General features: G+C 43.9%; 1 protein-coding gene across 4 annotated transcripts in view; it reads left to right on the top strand.

Moving 5' to 3' along the window:
* Positions 1-221: 221 nt before the first annotated feature.
* Positions 222-15032, top strand: part of ASIC1 (acid sensing ion channel subunit 1) — a 253922-nt gene continuing 239111 nt past the window's right edge. Inside the window, exons 1-2 of one of the 4 annotated variants that reach the window (XM_088469136.1) lie at positions 222-252; positions 9047-9412. In XM_088469136.1, coding sequence (XP_088325262.1) covers positions 9054-9412 — 359 coding nt within the window. In that variant the 5' untranslated portion in view covers positions 222-252; positions 9047-9053. Of the gene's footprint in view, positions 253-2827; positions 2893-2960; positions 3504-9046; positions 9413-15032 lie in introns of those variants that run through there. The other 3 variants (XM_088469131.1, XM_088469135.1, XM_088469134.1) reach the window with 3 other exon arrangements.

Raw genomic sequence — 15032 nt, 5'->3', positions numbered from 1 at the left:
TGGCCTATAAATGAAGACGCGGCAGCGTGATGTTATAGGTCACGCAGCTGCCTGCTGTCCCACCTGCACGGTGCATTGCCGTCACTGAGGCTGCTGTGTCCCACGACTTAGGGCAAGGGTAAAACCGGGAGGAGCCCCTCTCATCTACTGTGTCTGCAATTTGAAGTGCAACTAGTTCTGCTGTGTAACAGCTCTGGCAATCCTATCTTCCACCATGACAACTACAACTAGTCTCTGAGTCTGACATGTCAGGTCAGTCTTCTGTGGGGGCAATGAATATGTGTTTTATTTTTTTTCCTTTGGAGGCAATGAATGTGTGTTTCATTTTTTTCCTGCTGTGGGGGCAATTAATATGTTTTTTTTCCTATGGGGGCCAATGTGTGTGTTTTTTTTCCTGTGGAGGACAATATAAGGGAGAAGGGGATGCTCCATAATTTATCGCACTGGGGAGCTCATTCAGATCCGCTCGCTAGATGCGTTCACTCGCACGATGCGTATGCAAATTTGGGAAGACAGGTGATCGCATGGCAAGGCATTAGCACACCCTCTATGTATTGGCGTGCGATTGCTCTGTGTATGCAGACTCCCACCAGCCTGTCTTAAGACGCCCACTTGCGCACGTCATCTACAGGAAGTGTATGCAACCATCGGTACATCAAGTACCAATAGATGCGATTGCATCGCTTGTGGCTGACCATACACTGCCGTAAGCACTGCGAGCACTTCAATGTAAAAACCAGTCAGATGACGTGTACTATAACAATGCCTCTTAATTATGCACGCCTCTGAAATGGCGTTGAGACGCTCCGGCATGCCTGCGTTCGCACCTCCTCTCCCCCATTTATAGTGGCCAGCCCCTGTCACCACCCACAAACGGCTTCTCCTGTCGCTCACTCTGCTGGGTAGTCTATGCGCAGTGAGTGATGCTTCCCAAACTCTTGCAGTGGTTCACGCACGCGCACTGTGATGCGTACGCATGCGCACAATGCTAAAATCGGCAGGCTACTAGCGAACACAGACTAGCGAGTAGACCTGGGGCCGGCCCTGACTGCCAGCCAGTATCACCAGTGATATTTTATTCAGAAATGGCATAAACAACTAATTTTCTATCGCTGAGATCAGCGGCAATAGAAAATCTATGTTATCGCTGCATTGTTGCCAATAAGTATTATTGAGAACATCATTATCATCTTACCTGAATTCAACCAGATTATAAGCTTGACTTCTGAATTCTATAGCTAAATGCGAGACTCGGCTTCTATAAAGTGCTCTACCAACAGATCGCCATCACTATTAATCATTCATTGCATTGTTAGTTAGTGAGAATATAATTCAAGCATGTCAGTGAGATTTATAGCCTATTCGTTGCTGGAGAGATTGCACATACTGGGCCTGATTCAGAGGTGCACGCAGTTGCAGCTGCTGGTGTGTATGTTTGTGGAGTCATGGCTGCAAAAATATGCAAATGCTAGTTTCAGCCCTCCCTTCATGTACTGGTGTGCACCTGAATGTGTAAGTACTGAAACGCCCATTGTCAGCTTCGCTGCATGCTCTAACACCGCCAGTGATCCAGGACGATCCGTGTGCGCCATCATGTGCACCATCAACATTTTCACCTGTCCTATGGCAGGTGCAGGGTCTTCTTCTGAACATGGCCACTGTGGCTGCAGCTCGGTGGCGGGAACACAGACGCTTTCGTTGACACGCCCATGCAATGGTTTTTTTGCGTTCACTTCAGACCACCTACCAGTCGCCACACTGGAACGCCCATGGGTTTCCCTCATCATCTCTGATACCAGCGGCCCCATAAGCAACAGCGCATTTGAGGCACACTCAGGGTAAGGTATGCACCACAGGGGTTTTCAGAATATTTTGTGCATGCACAGTACCAAATAATCGCTTGACTACATGAACATGGGCAGAGGGTGCAGTTAGCATGCTAATCTAAATCAGGCCCAGTGTATAATGTACAATTATTATTTACTCCCAATAACATTCTGGTTGACTATTTTATTTTGTTACTTGTCTATTACCTATTGGATGACTATCTTTCTTAACCTAGGCCATAAACATTTGCTATCTCCTGGTAATAGATGTGCCATGATACTGGCTGCCCTCACTCCTCTTCTCCCTATGGTATCTTTGTTCTCTATCTGTGTCTGGGCCAGTAGGGCAAGGAGGTTAATGGGCTGATCCCTGGTGAGTGAGGATATCATCTGCTGCTACTGTAAGCCCGGAAAGGACAGACCCCAGGGGAGAAGCCCCATCTCCACGGGTGAGTGGCCATTCAGTTAATATTTCATAGCCCTGTCCAAGGGTTACAGAGTGATGACACACACAGGTAACAGCAGAATTGGTGATAGACGTTATGCTGGCTGTGCTGCATCACAGTTACCAACTGTCCCTAATGTTCAGGGGCATTTGCAGGCTTTAAGAATGTGTTCATGGAACTTTGTATCCCCTGTTTTTTTAAAATTCTGATCTACTGTCCAGGGTAGCACCTTTAATTCTGCATCTTTACGGCAATTTTCACTTACTCGGGTATTATGAGTTTATATATGTATTGTGGAGGATCATTTAAAATGCATAAACAAAAATCAATATAACCTTTAGTAAGCTAGTCATAATTTCAGTGCAAACAAGGCGACAAAGTGCAGTAATGTATCAGCATGGTGCGATTAGCACCTGCTCATCATCAGTAAAGCATCCCTGGCAGCTATATACACATATCATTATATTCCAGTACGAAAGTGTCTGTGTGCGAGATACGTCTCTGGGAAGGACTGAAGCAGGTCTCCTCTGCGAGAGACATGGATGATGGAGCTGGTTCTGTGTAGGTCTCTCTATAAGGCTATGGAAGGCGGTACTGATGCTGATTGATCAGGCTGCTTTGTAAGTCTTCCCTTGCTGGAGAGGGTTAATATCTCCTGTATTGGTCCTGGCTGATTCCTGAAGCAGCAGCGGCATCTCTGTGCTATGGGGGAGCAGCTGGTTTTGGGGGAAGGGAGCTGGTCACACAGACATGCACACACATCCTTGTACTGAGGAGATAGACGCATGCATACAGAGGGGACAGACATATAGACACACACACAATAATAGTGGCAGACAGGGGGGGGGTGCACGGTTTCTCCTGCACACTCTGATACATACATACGTACACACGTATATGCACATATATATAGACACACACTCTCTCTGATACATGCACACACTGATACACATTTGCACTCTGATACACACACTGATGTATGCACATTCTAATGTATAGACACACTGACACATTCACACACACGGAAACCTACACTGTGTTACTGTTACTGAGTGACAGCGTTGGTCTCCTCTCTGAGCCTCTGTGCCCTGGACCCTTGTGTGACTCTGCGGTAAGGTGTGGGGGTCCTGTGCTGTCTCTGCGGTACAGGGGGGGAGAGAGTGCTGCTGTTACTGCTATATGCGATCTGTCTCCTCAGTGCAGAGTGTGATCAGACTGGCCCTGCCTGCAGGTGAGTGCTGCTGTGCTCCCAGCAATAACACTGTGCATGGATGTGCGGCATTCATTGCCCAGTCTCTTTAGCTACGTGCCTCGGTCGTAATGTCTGTCCTTGTATAGAACGACATGTGTACGTGTCTAATGCATACCATACAGTGCATGTATGTGACTAAAACATCTGCATATGGATAAGTCACAGAACCATTAGCAACATGCACTCAGACTGCAATCTGTTAATGGCATTTGTATTTGCATGAGCGCAGGTGGCTATATATATATATATATATATATATATATATATATATATATATATATATAACTGTGTGAGTGCAAAGGGAAGCTGATAGTGTTCACAGTCACAGTACTTTTAATCACTAAATGTATAATAGTGATGATCTTGCATTTGTGGATGTGTATGTATATATGTGCAGATGAGTGACTGGACTGTAGGGTGGCAGTGTGTATATAATGAATGCACAGATGTGCTCATTGCTAACTGCATATGGGACTGTTTTCTCCGGAGTGTTTGGGGGAGTCAGGCGGTGCATACAGAACCTGGGATGCCCCTATACATATATATACATATATTTATGGAATACTGGAGTTTGGATCTATACATGTAATTGTGGCTATGCATGGCTCTGTATTAATAAAGGCAAATTAAAGTGTTTGGCAATTGTATTAAGAAAAAATTGTCCCATCCACATCATTGCTATTTATTTCCCTGCCATTCACTAATATCTTTAATGCACAAGCTGACAGTCTATGTGCTGAACCAATCACTCTTATTAAAGCTGTTTGCCTATTCTTGCTGTATAAACTCATTTCACTCCGCATATAGAAATGAACACAGCTTTTATGTCTTTCCTGTATATTGTTTGTGTTTTTTACTCTTCTTTTCTGGTTTGTACACATTTTTCAATGTTGCTATCTAGCCCCTTTATAAGGAAACATATCTGGATTTTGTTATTTAATTATACAGTTACAGATCCCTTTGCAATGTTGTAGATCTGTCAGAGCCGGCTCTAGTCACACATTCACCTGTGGTTTAATCGTCTGCTATTCATTGTGCCACTCTCATGTGGGAGTCTCTACAGTATTACTGTGTGGGCAGTCTCCATGCCAGGGTTAGGTACTCCTGGCATGTACTATAGATAATGTGGTTGTCATTTAGTCCACTAAAAGAGATAGATTAAAAAAAAGAAAGACAAAGAAAGAAAAGCTTTAAAAATCTGTACAAGATGATTTACAGATATTATACATTTTCATACAAGCCCTGTTATAACAGTAAGTAGCCTTCATATAAGTCAGTTATTGCACAAGTGATCATTATATGGATCAAATGACTGGAACTTTGTGAAATATTTATGTGCTTTAAGATGGGGCTGTTCAGTGCCATATTTCTGTGAATATCTATCCCATGAGAAATAATAAATAGGAATGCTTTATTTAGCTGAAATATTGTTTTTACACGTGTGTGTACGTGTGTGTGTTTATATATATATATATATATGCCCTTTTTTTATTCATTTTTATATAATTCTATTTGTTTTATATATACATTTAGAATTTAGTAGGATTAAGGCAGTTATAATGACAACAACTTTGTAGTTTAATTATTGCTCCATAAGACCCATCATACCTTGAAATCAAGTCGCAACGTGTTTCTGCTATACTGGTGTACTAGTGAAATTTACTTTGGTACATACACATGTTCAGTGTTTGTAACTAAGATTGGTGTATGTATATTATGGTTTGTGTATAGCAGATATGTGTGTACTGTATGATTTCGGTAGGCTTTCATTAGCATAGTTTATGATATGCCACTATCCAGATAGAACTTTTATGAAAGAAGGCATGTTCATTGTTGAATTAAAAAAAGTCAACTTATTCCTAGGGGAAAAAGTTTCAATAACAGGTTACCCTATTATCCTATGTGCAATTATTGAATTTGGAAAAGTGACCACAATCAGAATCTGAAAATCGATATTTTACCTACAGTATAGTAAAAAAAAAAATAGAATTTCTAAACAGACATGCATTGGGGCTTATTTATGTGTGTGACAAAGTGTAAGTCACATTACTAAAGAGGTTACACCTTATGATAACATGCACATATTGTTATGTGAATGCACCTATTGTCACAGATTGGCATAATAATTAATATAATAACATGGTACTATTTGTTAGACAAGCCATGTGGATTTTGGCAGAATGGAAAAATAACATGTTACACATAATTATACTCAAGTTCAACCAACATTTTGTGCTACATATCAAAACATTCTCATAAGCTGTAGGTGGTGGACACACTTTTGCTCCTGGTGTAGTGGTGGCCGGTGGTGCTTTTTTAGCTATGCAATATGACTGGATCTTTACAACACCTTGGAGATCAGAATTTGGTGCCTACTTTCAATGGGATGATCAATATATGCACATTTTATATAGTTTTATAGGGAACAAATTCAAAATATAATATAGCGTCATATGAAATAAAGCCCAATGTCTCTTTACTGTCTTGAGGTATGTAAAACACAACTCAGAGTTAAAGGATCAGCATTTCATATGATTTAGATTGTTGGCTTAAATGTGTCAGTAGGCTGTTCTGTATGGTGACATGCACATTCCATTTCCAACCAAACATCCACAGTATGATAAGAGGTAGAGCAGTGTCTGCATACAGACAATGCAAATATGGAAATAACCCTAAATGAGGTGAAGATTTTCACAGAAATGTGACAGCATTCAGTGAGTAACATTAGAATGATTTTTGAATAATGAAAGTGTTCTGGCATTCACGGAAAAGCTAGACTGTATAGTTTACCCTTATCTACGTCAAAGCACAATGTTTTTCTTATTTTAAATACTAAATATCAAATAATATTGCACTCCCAATATGCATTGTTATTATTGCTATTGCATATTATGAACTAAACATTTTCCATAGTTTTGTACAAATGGTAAAAGTCATAGATGATTCCAAACAGATAAAGACTAATTTACATTTATAAACTGGTATTTATGGAAGAGTGATTACAATTTCCATCTCTTGTGTAGATCTGGTTGTGAATTATGTCATTTGCATACTATTCAGTATTCATAGTTTTCACTTTCATTTGAAAAAGTATTTATTGGTCAAATATTTAATTATAAATGTATTGTGTTTGTACTTATACCCAGAGCCGTAACTAGACTTTTTGGTGCCCTGTGCCAGAAAGAGCATTGGCGCCCCCCTCATTTTTCAAAGGGACATAATGCACCCAAAAAAGGGCCATGGCTTCATGGGGAAGGGCCAGGGAAGAGATAGGAGAGGCCAGGAGATGCTGGGGATGAAATAAGAGGAAGCTACAAGCAAGAATGATAATAAACAGAAATTTGACAGGCCCAAACAGCGCCCCCTGACCTATGGTGCCCTGTTTGATGGTAACGGCCGCACTACCCTAGCTATGGCCCTGCTTATGCCTATTCTCTTATCATTATAATAACCCCTTAAACTAGATAAGGAATGTTTTCTGGGGTGGCCAGACTTTTGGACTTTGTTGGTCTACTCTATATACCAAAATAGTTTAGTGATCTACCATGTAGGGACATTTGCAGGTGCCGTAAGTACGTGTCCAAAAAGGGACCATGGCCTCGCTGCAAGAGCCGTGGGGACTGTCCCGCCAAGATTGGGATGGTTGTGAAACATAAACTAACTAAACATATCAGGTTACTACTTCATAAACCAATGATGCTGCAGATAGAAACAGGTGGCATTGAATTGAACAGTGAACTTATAGCTCTCTCTTCCCACCCTTAGTCCAAACAGTTTGCCGCCTATTGATTATCCAGATAGTGATTCCGGGAGCCTGGCACTGTGTAGCTCAGAGGCGCTGTGTCTCAGCGTGGCTGTAGTTATAGATGCAGAGACGCTGTTTAGCAGCGTGCACTGTATGGGCAGACTGTTTCCCGAATGCAGTGTTGAGCCATTGTTGTTGGTGGAGGGGATTATAGCTATGGAAACAGGTCAGCATCAGCCAATTAGAGTCAGTCTGATTCTTACTGGCTATTGCTGTCACATGTGACAGCTGACAGGGACAGCTGTGGCTTCAGCAAGACATGGCTTCAGAGCAATAAGCCAATTAGAATCAACTTGATTCTTATTGGCTGCTGCTGGACATCCTCTAGATCTACTTGTCGAGTGTCCGAGGCCCACCAGTCGATCATTATTGTTACTTTGGCCACCCCTTGCCTATGGAGAAAACGGCCATTGTCCCTAACGTCAAGGAGTAGTTGGAGCAGCACGGTTAAAGTAGTGGATAGCATTATTGTTTCACAACTCTAAGGTCTTGGGTACAATTCCCACAAAGGTCCTATCTGTGTGGAGTTTGTATGTCCTCTTCATGTTTGCGTGGGTTTCCTCTGTGTGCTCCGGTTTCCTCCCACAATCCAAAAACATACTGGTAGGTTAAGTGGCAAAAAATGAACCCTAGTGTGTATGTGTGTAAATGTGATAGGGAATATAGGGCCTGATTCCGAGTTGTAGCTAATGACGTCGCGGCTGCAAATTTGTATGCAGCAGCTATGCGAATATATGCAAATGTCGCAGCCACCGGGAGATGTATTGAGACACCCACCTGCGGCTTTGCAAATCCAAGCATCTGCATAAAATGTTGCAGCATCTGCCTACAAATATGCAGCATCACTCGCAGATCATTACAAGTGCTGCAGTCCAGAGTGAGTCTATGGTCCCGCAGAATGGCCGTGGGAATTATGATGCCCGAGCCATATTCCATGTGTACAGGATCACAGCCGCAGGGTAAGACAAGCCCCTGAACCGGTTGAGACACTCCTGCGTTCCTTGCCGCCACTCCGAAACCTCCACTAAATGCTCGGTTAATCACACTGCGAATAAATACTTTCTGCGAGCGACGATGGTAATGTACCTTGTCACATTCATAGTGCAACTCAGATACAGGAGCAGACGGCCAGTAACCATTGGTATACTGTAAATCAGGCCCATAGATTGTAAGTTCCACTGCAGCAGGGAATGATGTGAATGACCACTTAGTCCTTGTAAATCGCTGCGGAATATGTGTGCGACATATACAGTAGATATAATTACTTGTAATAGTCCAGGGTTATAAAGATCTGTCTCTTGTTATATCCCTATTTTTCAGTACAGTCCAATGGATTGGATGAAGTAATCTCTGTGTTCTTATTGCATGGACAGATATGTAAATAATTATTGAGAAGCATTTACAATGCATGACAATTTCATTATAGCTCTTAAACATGTTGAGGACTATAGTGCATAGTAGTCCATCTAGACTGCATTCTTTATGTTTTGTCTATATATACCTGCTCAGGAACAGGGTGGGTTAGCAAATGATCTGAAAGCATTGGCAGCTTTGGTTTTGGCTCGACAGTTGTTGTGGAAGTCAGGTATGTCCTGGCATGGTACACAAGTGGGATGTAGCTATTACCAGAACAGTCAGACAAGCAGGGTAAATAATTCTTATAGGCAAAACGGGAAAAATACTGTATCACCATAACCAACACATCCTTTCTTTTCAGTGCCCGCATGGATGCGAAGGAAGCAGAGGAGCTGGGCAGGCCCCAGCCAGTCACACTCCAGGCCTTTGCAAGTGGCTCCACACTGCATGGCATTGCTCACATCTTCTCCTATGAGCGCTTCTCATGTCGGCGGATGATCTGGGTACTGTGTTTCCTGGGTTCCTTGTCGTTTCTGCTGTTAGTCTGCACCGAGAGGATCATCTATTACTTTGGCTACCCACATGTCACCAAACTGGATGAGATAGCAACAGCTAGGATGACCTTTCCAGCCGTGACCTTCTGCAACCTCAATGAGTTCCGCTTCAGCCGAGTGTCAAAGAATGACCTTTACCATGCGGGGGAGCTACTGAGCCTGCTCAACAACCGGTGAGAGTCAATCTACAAGTCACTGTCAGCTTACCTTGCAGTCAGGTGTAATTTTCTCATCAGCCAGTGTAAATGCTCATACACCTTCTTTCTTACATCATAGAAAATGTCTGACTATTTTATCTACTTACCTGTATAAAACAATTGTTTTACATATCAATATCATATCGGCATTAATCATGTCATTGTCCTGCATTGTTTTGTACTGTAAGTCGCTGTTTTCTTGTTTTGCTCATTTGTAAGACACTGCGGAACCCTTGTGCACCATAAAAATAATGGCTAATAATCATAATTATAATTCAGAGAAAGCAGAAATGCGGCTTGGGTACCTCACTGATTTTACTTTATCTGGAAATGTTGTTGTTATTATTATTATTATTATTATTATTATTATTATTATTATTATTATTATTATTATTATGTAACAATGTTGATTTTATATGATTATTTTTATTGAGCAGAATAAAGAGATTCTCATCTCTCTCTTTTGCTCAGTAGATAATAACATGCATGCAGACTTGTACAGCAACATCTTTCATGATAATGTGACCACTAGGGGCACTGGTAAATTAGGAGTTTTTGATACTATGTTCTATTACATCAACAGAAGAGTTAGGTGTTTTTTTTATTGCATATTTATTAGGACGCACATTCTTTTCTTGTAAGGATGGAGAATGGAGAAAAGTGAGTCTTTAAAAGATGAATCATTTGCGATACTTTAATAGTTCAAGGAAATATCAATAGTATGAAGTGTTGATGTAGAGTGGGGCATGTAGTGGTTTAATGAATATTCATCCGATTTATACACTTTGTTTTCTGCTTTACTTGCCTATTTGTTAAGTCATTAGAATATGTATTACACATAACAGTTCTGGTTCTCCCCATTGTTTGATCTTGTACCAAACTGAAATTGTTAGGCAAAGAGTGTCTGTGACACTGATGTTTATTGTAATGTATTAAACATATGCACCCGTTGCCTGCCAGCTCAAATCCCTTCACAGTTAACCCTTTTTTTACACATTTATAGCAGTTCCCGATGTATATTTGCAAATGAAGATTATCACTTTGTTTTACACTATATTTTCTGAAGGTTTCCACTAAATATTATTCGGAAAATCCTGAACCTTATCGGGATTTACATAATACATTGACCATTATGAATGTTTGCAATAGCAAATGAATTGAAAGCAATGCAATTAATGGTGAAACAAACAGCATACCTACAACGTAACAAATGAGTAGCTTATAATAATAACTGCTTTAATGGGCTCAGTGCAGTCAAAGCATAAAATCAATATGTCTCCTGGGGGACAGTATTATAATACAAAGAACAGCACCTGGAGATAAAGAGAGAAATTCAGTCTGGGAGAGAGATAGAAATGTTCATTGATGGAACATGCTCAAAGGAACTGAGTGTGATTAAAAAGATGTGCCAAAAATACAATACCTTATCAGGAAAAAACATAAAAATATACCACGTTTATGTAGCATTGACTGGACAGTAAATAATGTTAACACATTCACAGCATATACAAATATAATAGGGGCTTCAACAGACCTAAGCCTAAAAATGCTTCATAAACAGCAATGCTAACAGTGGGCCTGATTCAGACCCACTCGCGAGCGCTGTCCGCTCGCAAGTGGGTCGATGTTATGGACTGAGCATGCGCACGACGGAGGGAGCTCCGTCGTGCGCATGCGCCAGACGCGACGAGCGAAGGAAAGTCCTTCGCTCGTTGTGTCCGATCAAAGGGGGCGTGCTGTCAATGTTGATTGACAGCACGCCCCCTTTGGTGGGCGTGCCGGGGGCGTGCCTCCCTGACGGGGGCGTTCCCACGGGAACGCCTCCCGTCAGAAGCCGGCCCACTGACATCACTAGTGATGTCAGTGGGAGTGATTTTGGCTCTGATAGAGCCAAAATCACTCCGGAGCTTGCGGTTGAAAACCTCAACCGCAGGCTCCGGCTCGCAAATTCGATGGTCGCGATGGTCTCGACCATCGCGACCATCACAATGCACGCTCGTATAGCCTGTGGGTGGTGACCCACAGCTATACGAGCGTCCAGGAGGACGCTCCATGAAAATGGAGCCCGGCCCTCATTCAGAGCGTGCGCTCTGCTCAGAGCGTACGGCTCTGAATGAGGGCCAGTGCCTTCTTTTGCCATTACCAGTGATTTTTTTTTCTGATGGTCCCCAATGGCAGTGAGTACTGACACTATTTTTCCCCATTAACATGAAGTTCTCTGCCATCATTGCTGATATATTTCAACACCCTTTCCTGGAACTTGTATCACCAGACTCCTCCATTCCAGCTACTTGGAGTCACTTTCCTGGCCGCAGATACTGAGTACCAGTATCTTTTTTTAAATAGTACCGGTACCTTTTTTCAAAAAATACTGGTCACTACTATACATCAAAGGCTGTGCACTACCAGGCTGAATAATACACATAAAATAAACAGATTGTTTGTTAACTGATTGAGTCCGCATCACACTCTTTCATTCCTCTGCATGGCAGTAACCAGGGTTGGACGGGCCCACAGGGGTACAGGGAAAATCTCTGGTGGGCCCCACAGCCTTAGGGCCCCAGCCCCTCTGCTAGTGGTGGAGCAGGGTCATGGATGAACTTGGGTGCTTGATTTGTTTCTATTGAAACTACACTAAGATTAGCCATCCTGCCAATCAAAGGGAGTGGTTCTGACACACACACGTCCCCTTTTTTATAAAGGGGCTCTGTTCTTTGCATGTCCTCTCTAATGGTTGGCCAAGCCCATCTGTTTTGGCTGGCTGCACCCCCTTTGGTGGATGGCCTTACCCGTTAAGCTTGTGCCCCTACCATTACATTCCCTGGTGGGCCCTTTGTGCCCCAGTCCGATACTGGTCGTAACTAGGGGTGTGTGACCAGTGCCACCACGAATAGTGTAGAGTGCTTTGGGTGGCACTGTCCCTGCCCCATGGGCTGCGGCAATGCCACCCATAGTGTCCAATACAGTTGCACAGAGCGTCTTCTAGATGCTTCGTCCACTGCTGCGCTTTTGGTTGCTGGCTGGCCCCTCCCCTATGCATGGCATCATGACATCATGCACAAAGGGGGTGTGGCTGGCACAGGGCGCATTAAAGCCATGTTACAGCACTGCTCCTCTGCAGCAGGTTTATGGGATGCAACCTTTTTTAACGCAGAAAGGCACAGAGGACCTTATTTGTGAATTAGACATGTTTTTTCTCTAAGGGTCTGTAAGCTGTGGAACTCCTCACCATGTGAGGTGGTGATAGCAAACGCTGCAGTCATTTTAGTGTTAGATGCACACCTTACAAGACGTAGTTTTTGTAAAATCAGGACCCGACTGAGACCCAGACACAAGTAAAGCGTCTGATGTTTATCTTCTGTGCATTCACCCAAGATGCACTGCATATGAGTCCTGAAGGTCACCTCTGGCGAACGCAGATCGGAACCATATGGAGATCTATGCAGATCTGATAGTCATTCCATGATGGTGACAGGTGGAGTGGCTCGAGGAAGCGGGTGTGCTGGCGTCAGTTCCCGACTCCTGCGGCCAATGTCCGGTCAATGGAGCGCCTTTGTGCACACCGCAGCGAATTAGAGCTGCAGCCGGTGGGCGTCTTAACAGACAGCCCATCAGTTGCAACATTAGCATAATTTTGCTGTAGCGACTGTGACAAAAGTTCATTCAGACCTGGTCGTTAAGGTGTGATCGCTCGTTTGTAAAAGGGGCCGGATCTTTGAATTAAGCGCCCACACTGCGTTGCATAAGGACGCCCTCTATGTCTTAGTGAGCTACAGCACTGAGCGCTTGCAAGTGTATAAAGACGCCCCCTTTCCACTTGCAACACACGTCAACTTCGGGAATTGTAGGATTAAATCGGTAACATCAAGAACCAACGGAGCTGCTCACAGCCCTTGAGGTTGCTTTCCCCGCCGCAAGCACTGCGATCAGTGTGGGCTGAAATACATGCAGGTGACGTGTACAATGACGCTACTTTGCTAATTATGCACACCCTTTAAACAGCGTTTTGGCGGACTGACACGCCTGTGTCTGCAACACCACTCCCCCGTTTTCAAGCACCACCCACAAACGGCACTGTCTGTCACTCAAAGTAGCGACCTGATAGTGGCTTACGAGCAACCAAAATCAGATCACAAAGAAAGGCTTGCGCACGCGCACTGCGAATTATACGCATTTGCAGAGGGGCAAAAATCACTCAGAGCGAGCAAGCGCAATTTAGCGACAGGGTCTGAATCAGGTCCTGAGTCCCCTCATAGGCGTCACGTGACACATCACATCACGTGACACATCACGTCAGTGACGCTGATGAGGGAACTAGGGAGCAGCTCTGCCAGAATCGGGAGGATGACAGGTGAGTAATCAGTGGCGGGGATGGAGGTATCCGTCAGGGCTGCCCCCTCTCAACCCTTCTACTTGCACTGCTACTAGAAGCTCTTGCAGCCAATATTCAATGCCACCCTTGCATCTCAGGTATTAGAACCGGTGGGCTGGAACACAAGATAGATTTGTTTGCGGACAATGGGCCTGATTCAGAGCCGAACGCTCTGACCAGAGCGCTCGCTCTGAATCAGTGCCCTCCTCCATGAAAATGGAGCGGCCTCCTGAGCGCTCGCATAGCTGTGGGTGACCACCCACAGCATATGCGAGCGTCCATGATGATGGTCGCAGTGGTCTTGACCATCGTGACCATCGGGCTTGCGACGGAGACCCTGCAGTAGGGTCTCGCTGCCGCAAGCCCTGGAGTGATTTTGGCTCTATCAGAGCCAAAATCACTCCCACTGACATCACTAGTGATGTCAGTGGGTCCGGCTTCAGACGGTAGGTGTTCCCATGGGAACGCCTCCATCTGGCAGGCACGCCCCCAGCACGCCCACCAAAGGAGGCGTGCTGTCAATCAACATCGACAGCACGCCCCCTTTGGTGCGAGACCCGGAGCGATGGAGAGCCCGTCGCTCTCCGGGTCTCGCGCATGCGCACGACGGAGCTCCCTCCGTCGTGCGCATGCGCAGTGGGGGAACATTGACCCGCTTGCGAGCGTCCTGCGCTCGCGAGCGGGTCTGAATGACCCCCAATGTTCTACTGACACTGACTAATCCGATTTTGTCAGTTTTTAACTTTCTCCAAGAGATTGACTCTTATAGCCAAAACTCAGGATATAAGATTACCCTGCTAAAAACCGAGTGTCTTAATTTCTACCTTTCAGATGCCATAAAAAGTTCCTGTTTCAATGGCACCATTATAAATTAACTAATTGGGGATTTGCATTACTAAAACCCTCTACAACCTATTCCAGGCTAATTGTCTCCATCTCCTCTCTACAATAAACAATGATTGAAATAAATGGAAGTCCCTGTACATCTCTTTGCTAGGCTGGATTGCGGCCGTGAAGATAAACATCCTCCCGTGTTTGCTTTAAATGTTCCAGAACCTTCTGATTGGGATGTTTAAATACTAGGGGGTCTATTTACTAAGCAGTGTTAGGAGAAGTGAAAAGTGAAGAGTGAAAAGTGACAAAGTGCCAGCCAATCAGCTCCCAACTGTCATTTTTCAAATACAGCCTGTGAGATGGCAGTTGGGAGCTGATTGGCTGGCACTT

This window comes from Taudactylus pleione, unplaced genomic scaffold (genome assembly GCF_031769625.1).
Source record: "Taudactylus pleione unplaced genomic scaffold, aTauple2 ptg000089l, whole genome shotgun sequence".
Lineage (NCBI taxonomy): Eukaryota > Metazoa > Chordata > Amphibia > Anura > Myobatrachidae > Taudactylus > Taudactylus pleione.
The sequence above is the reverse complement of the archived record's forward strand: the minus strand, read 5'-3'. Positions and strand labels throughout refer to the sequence as shown.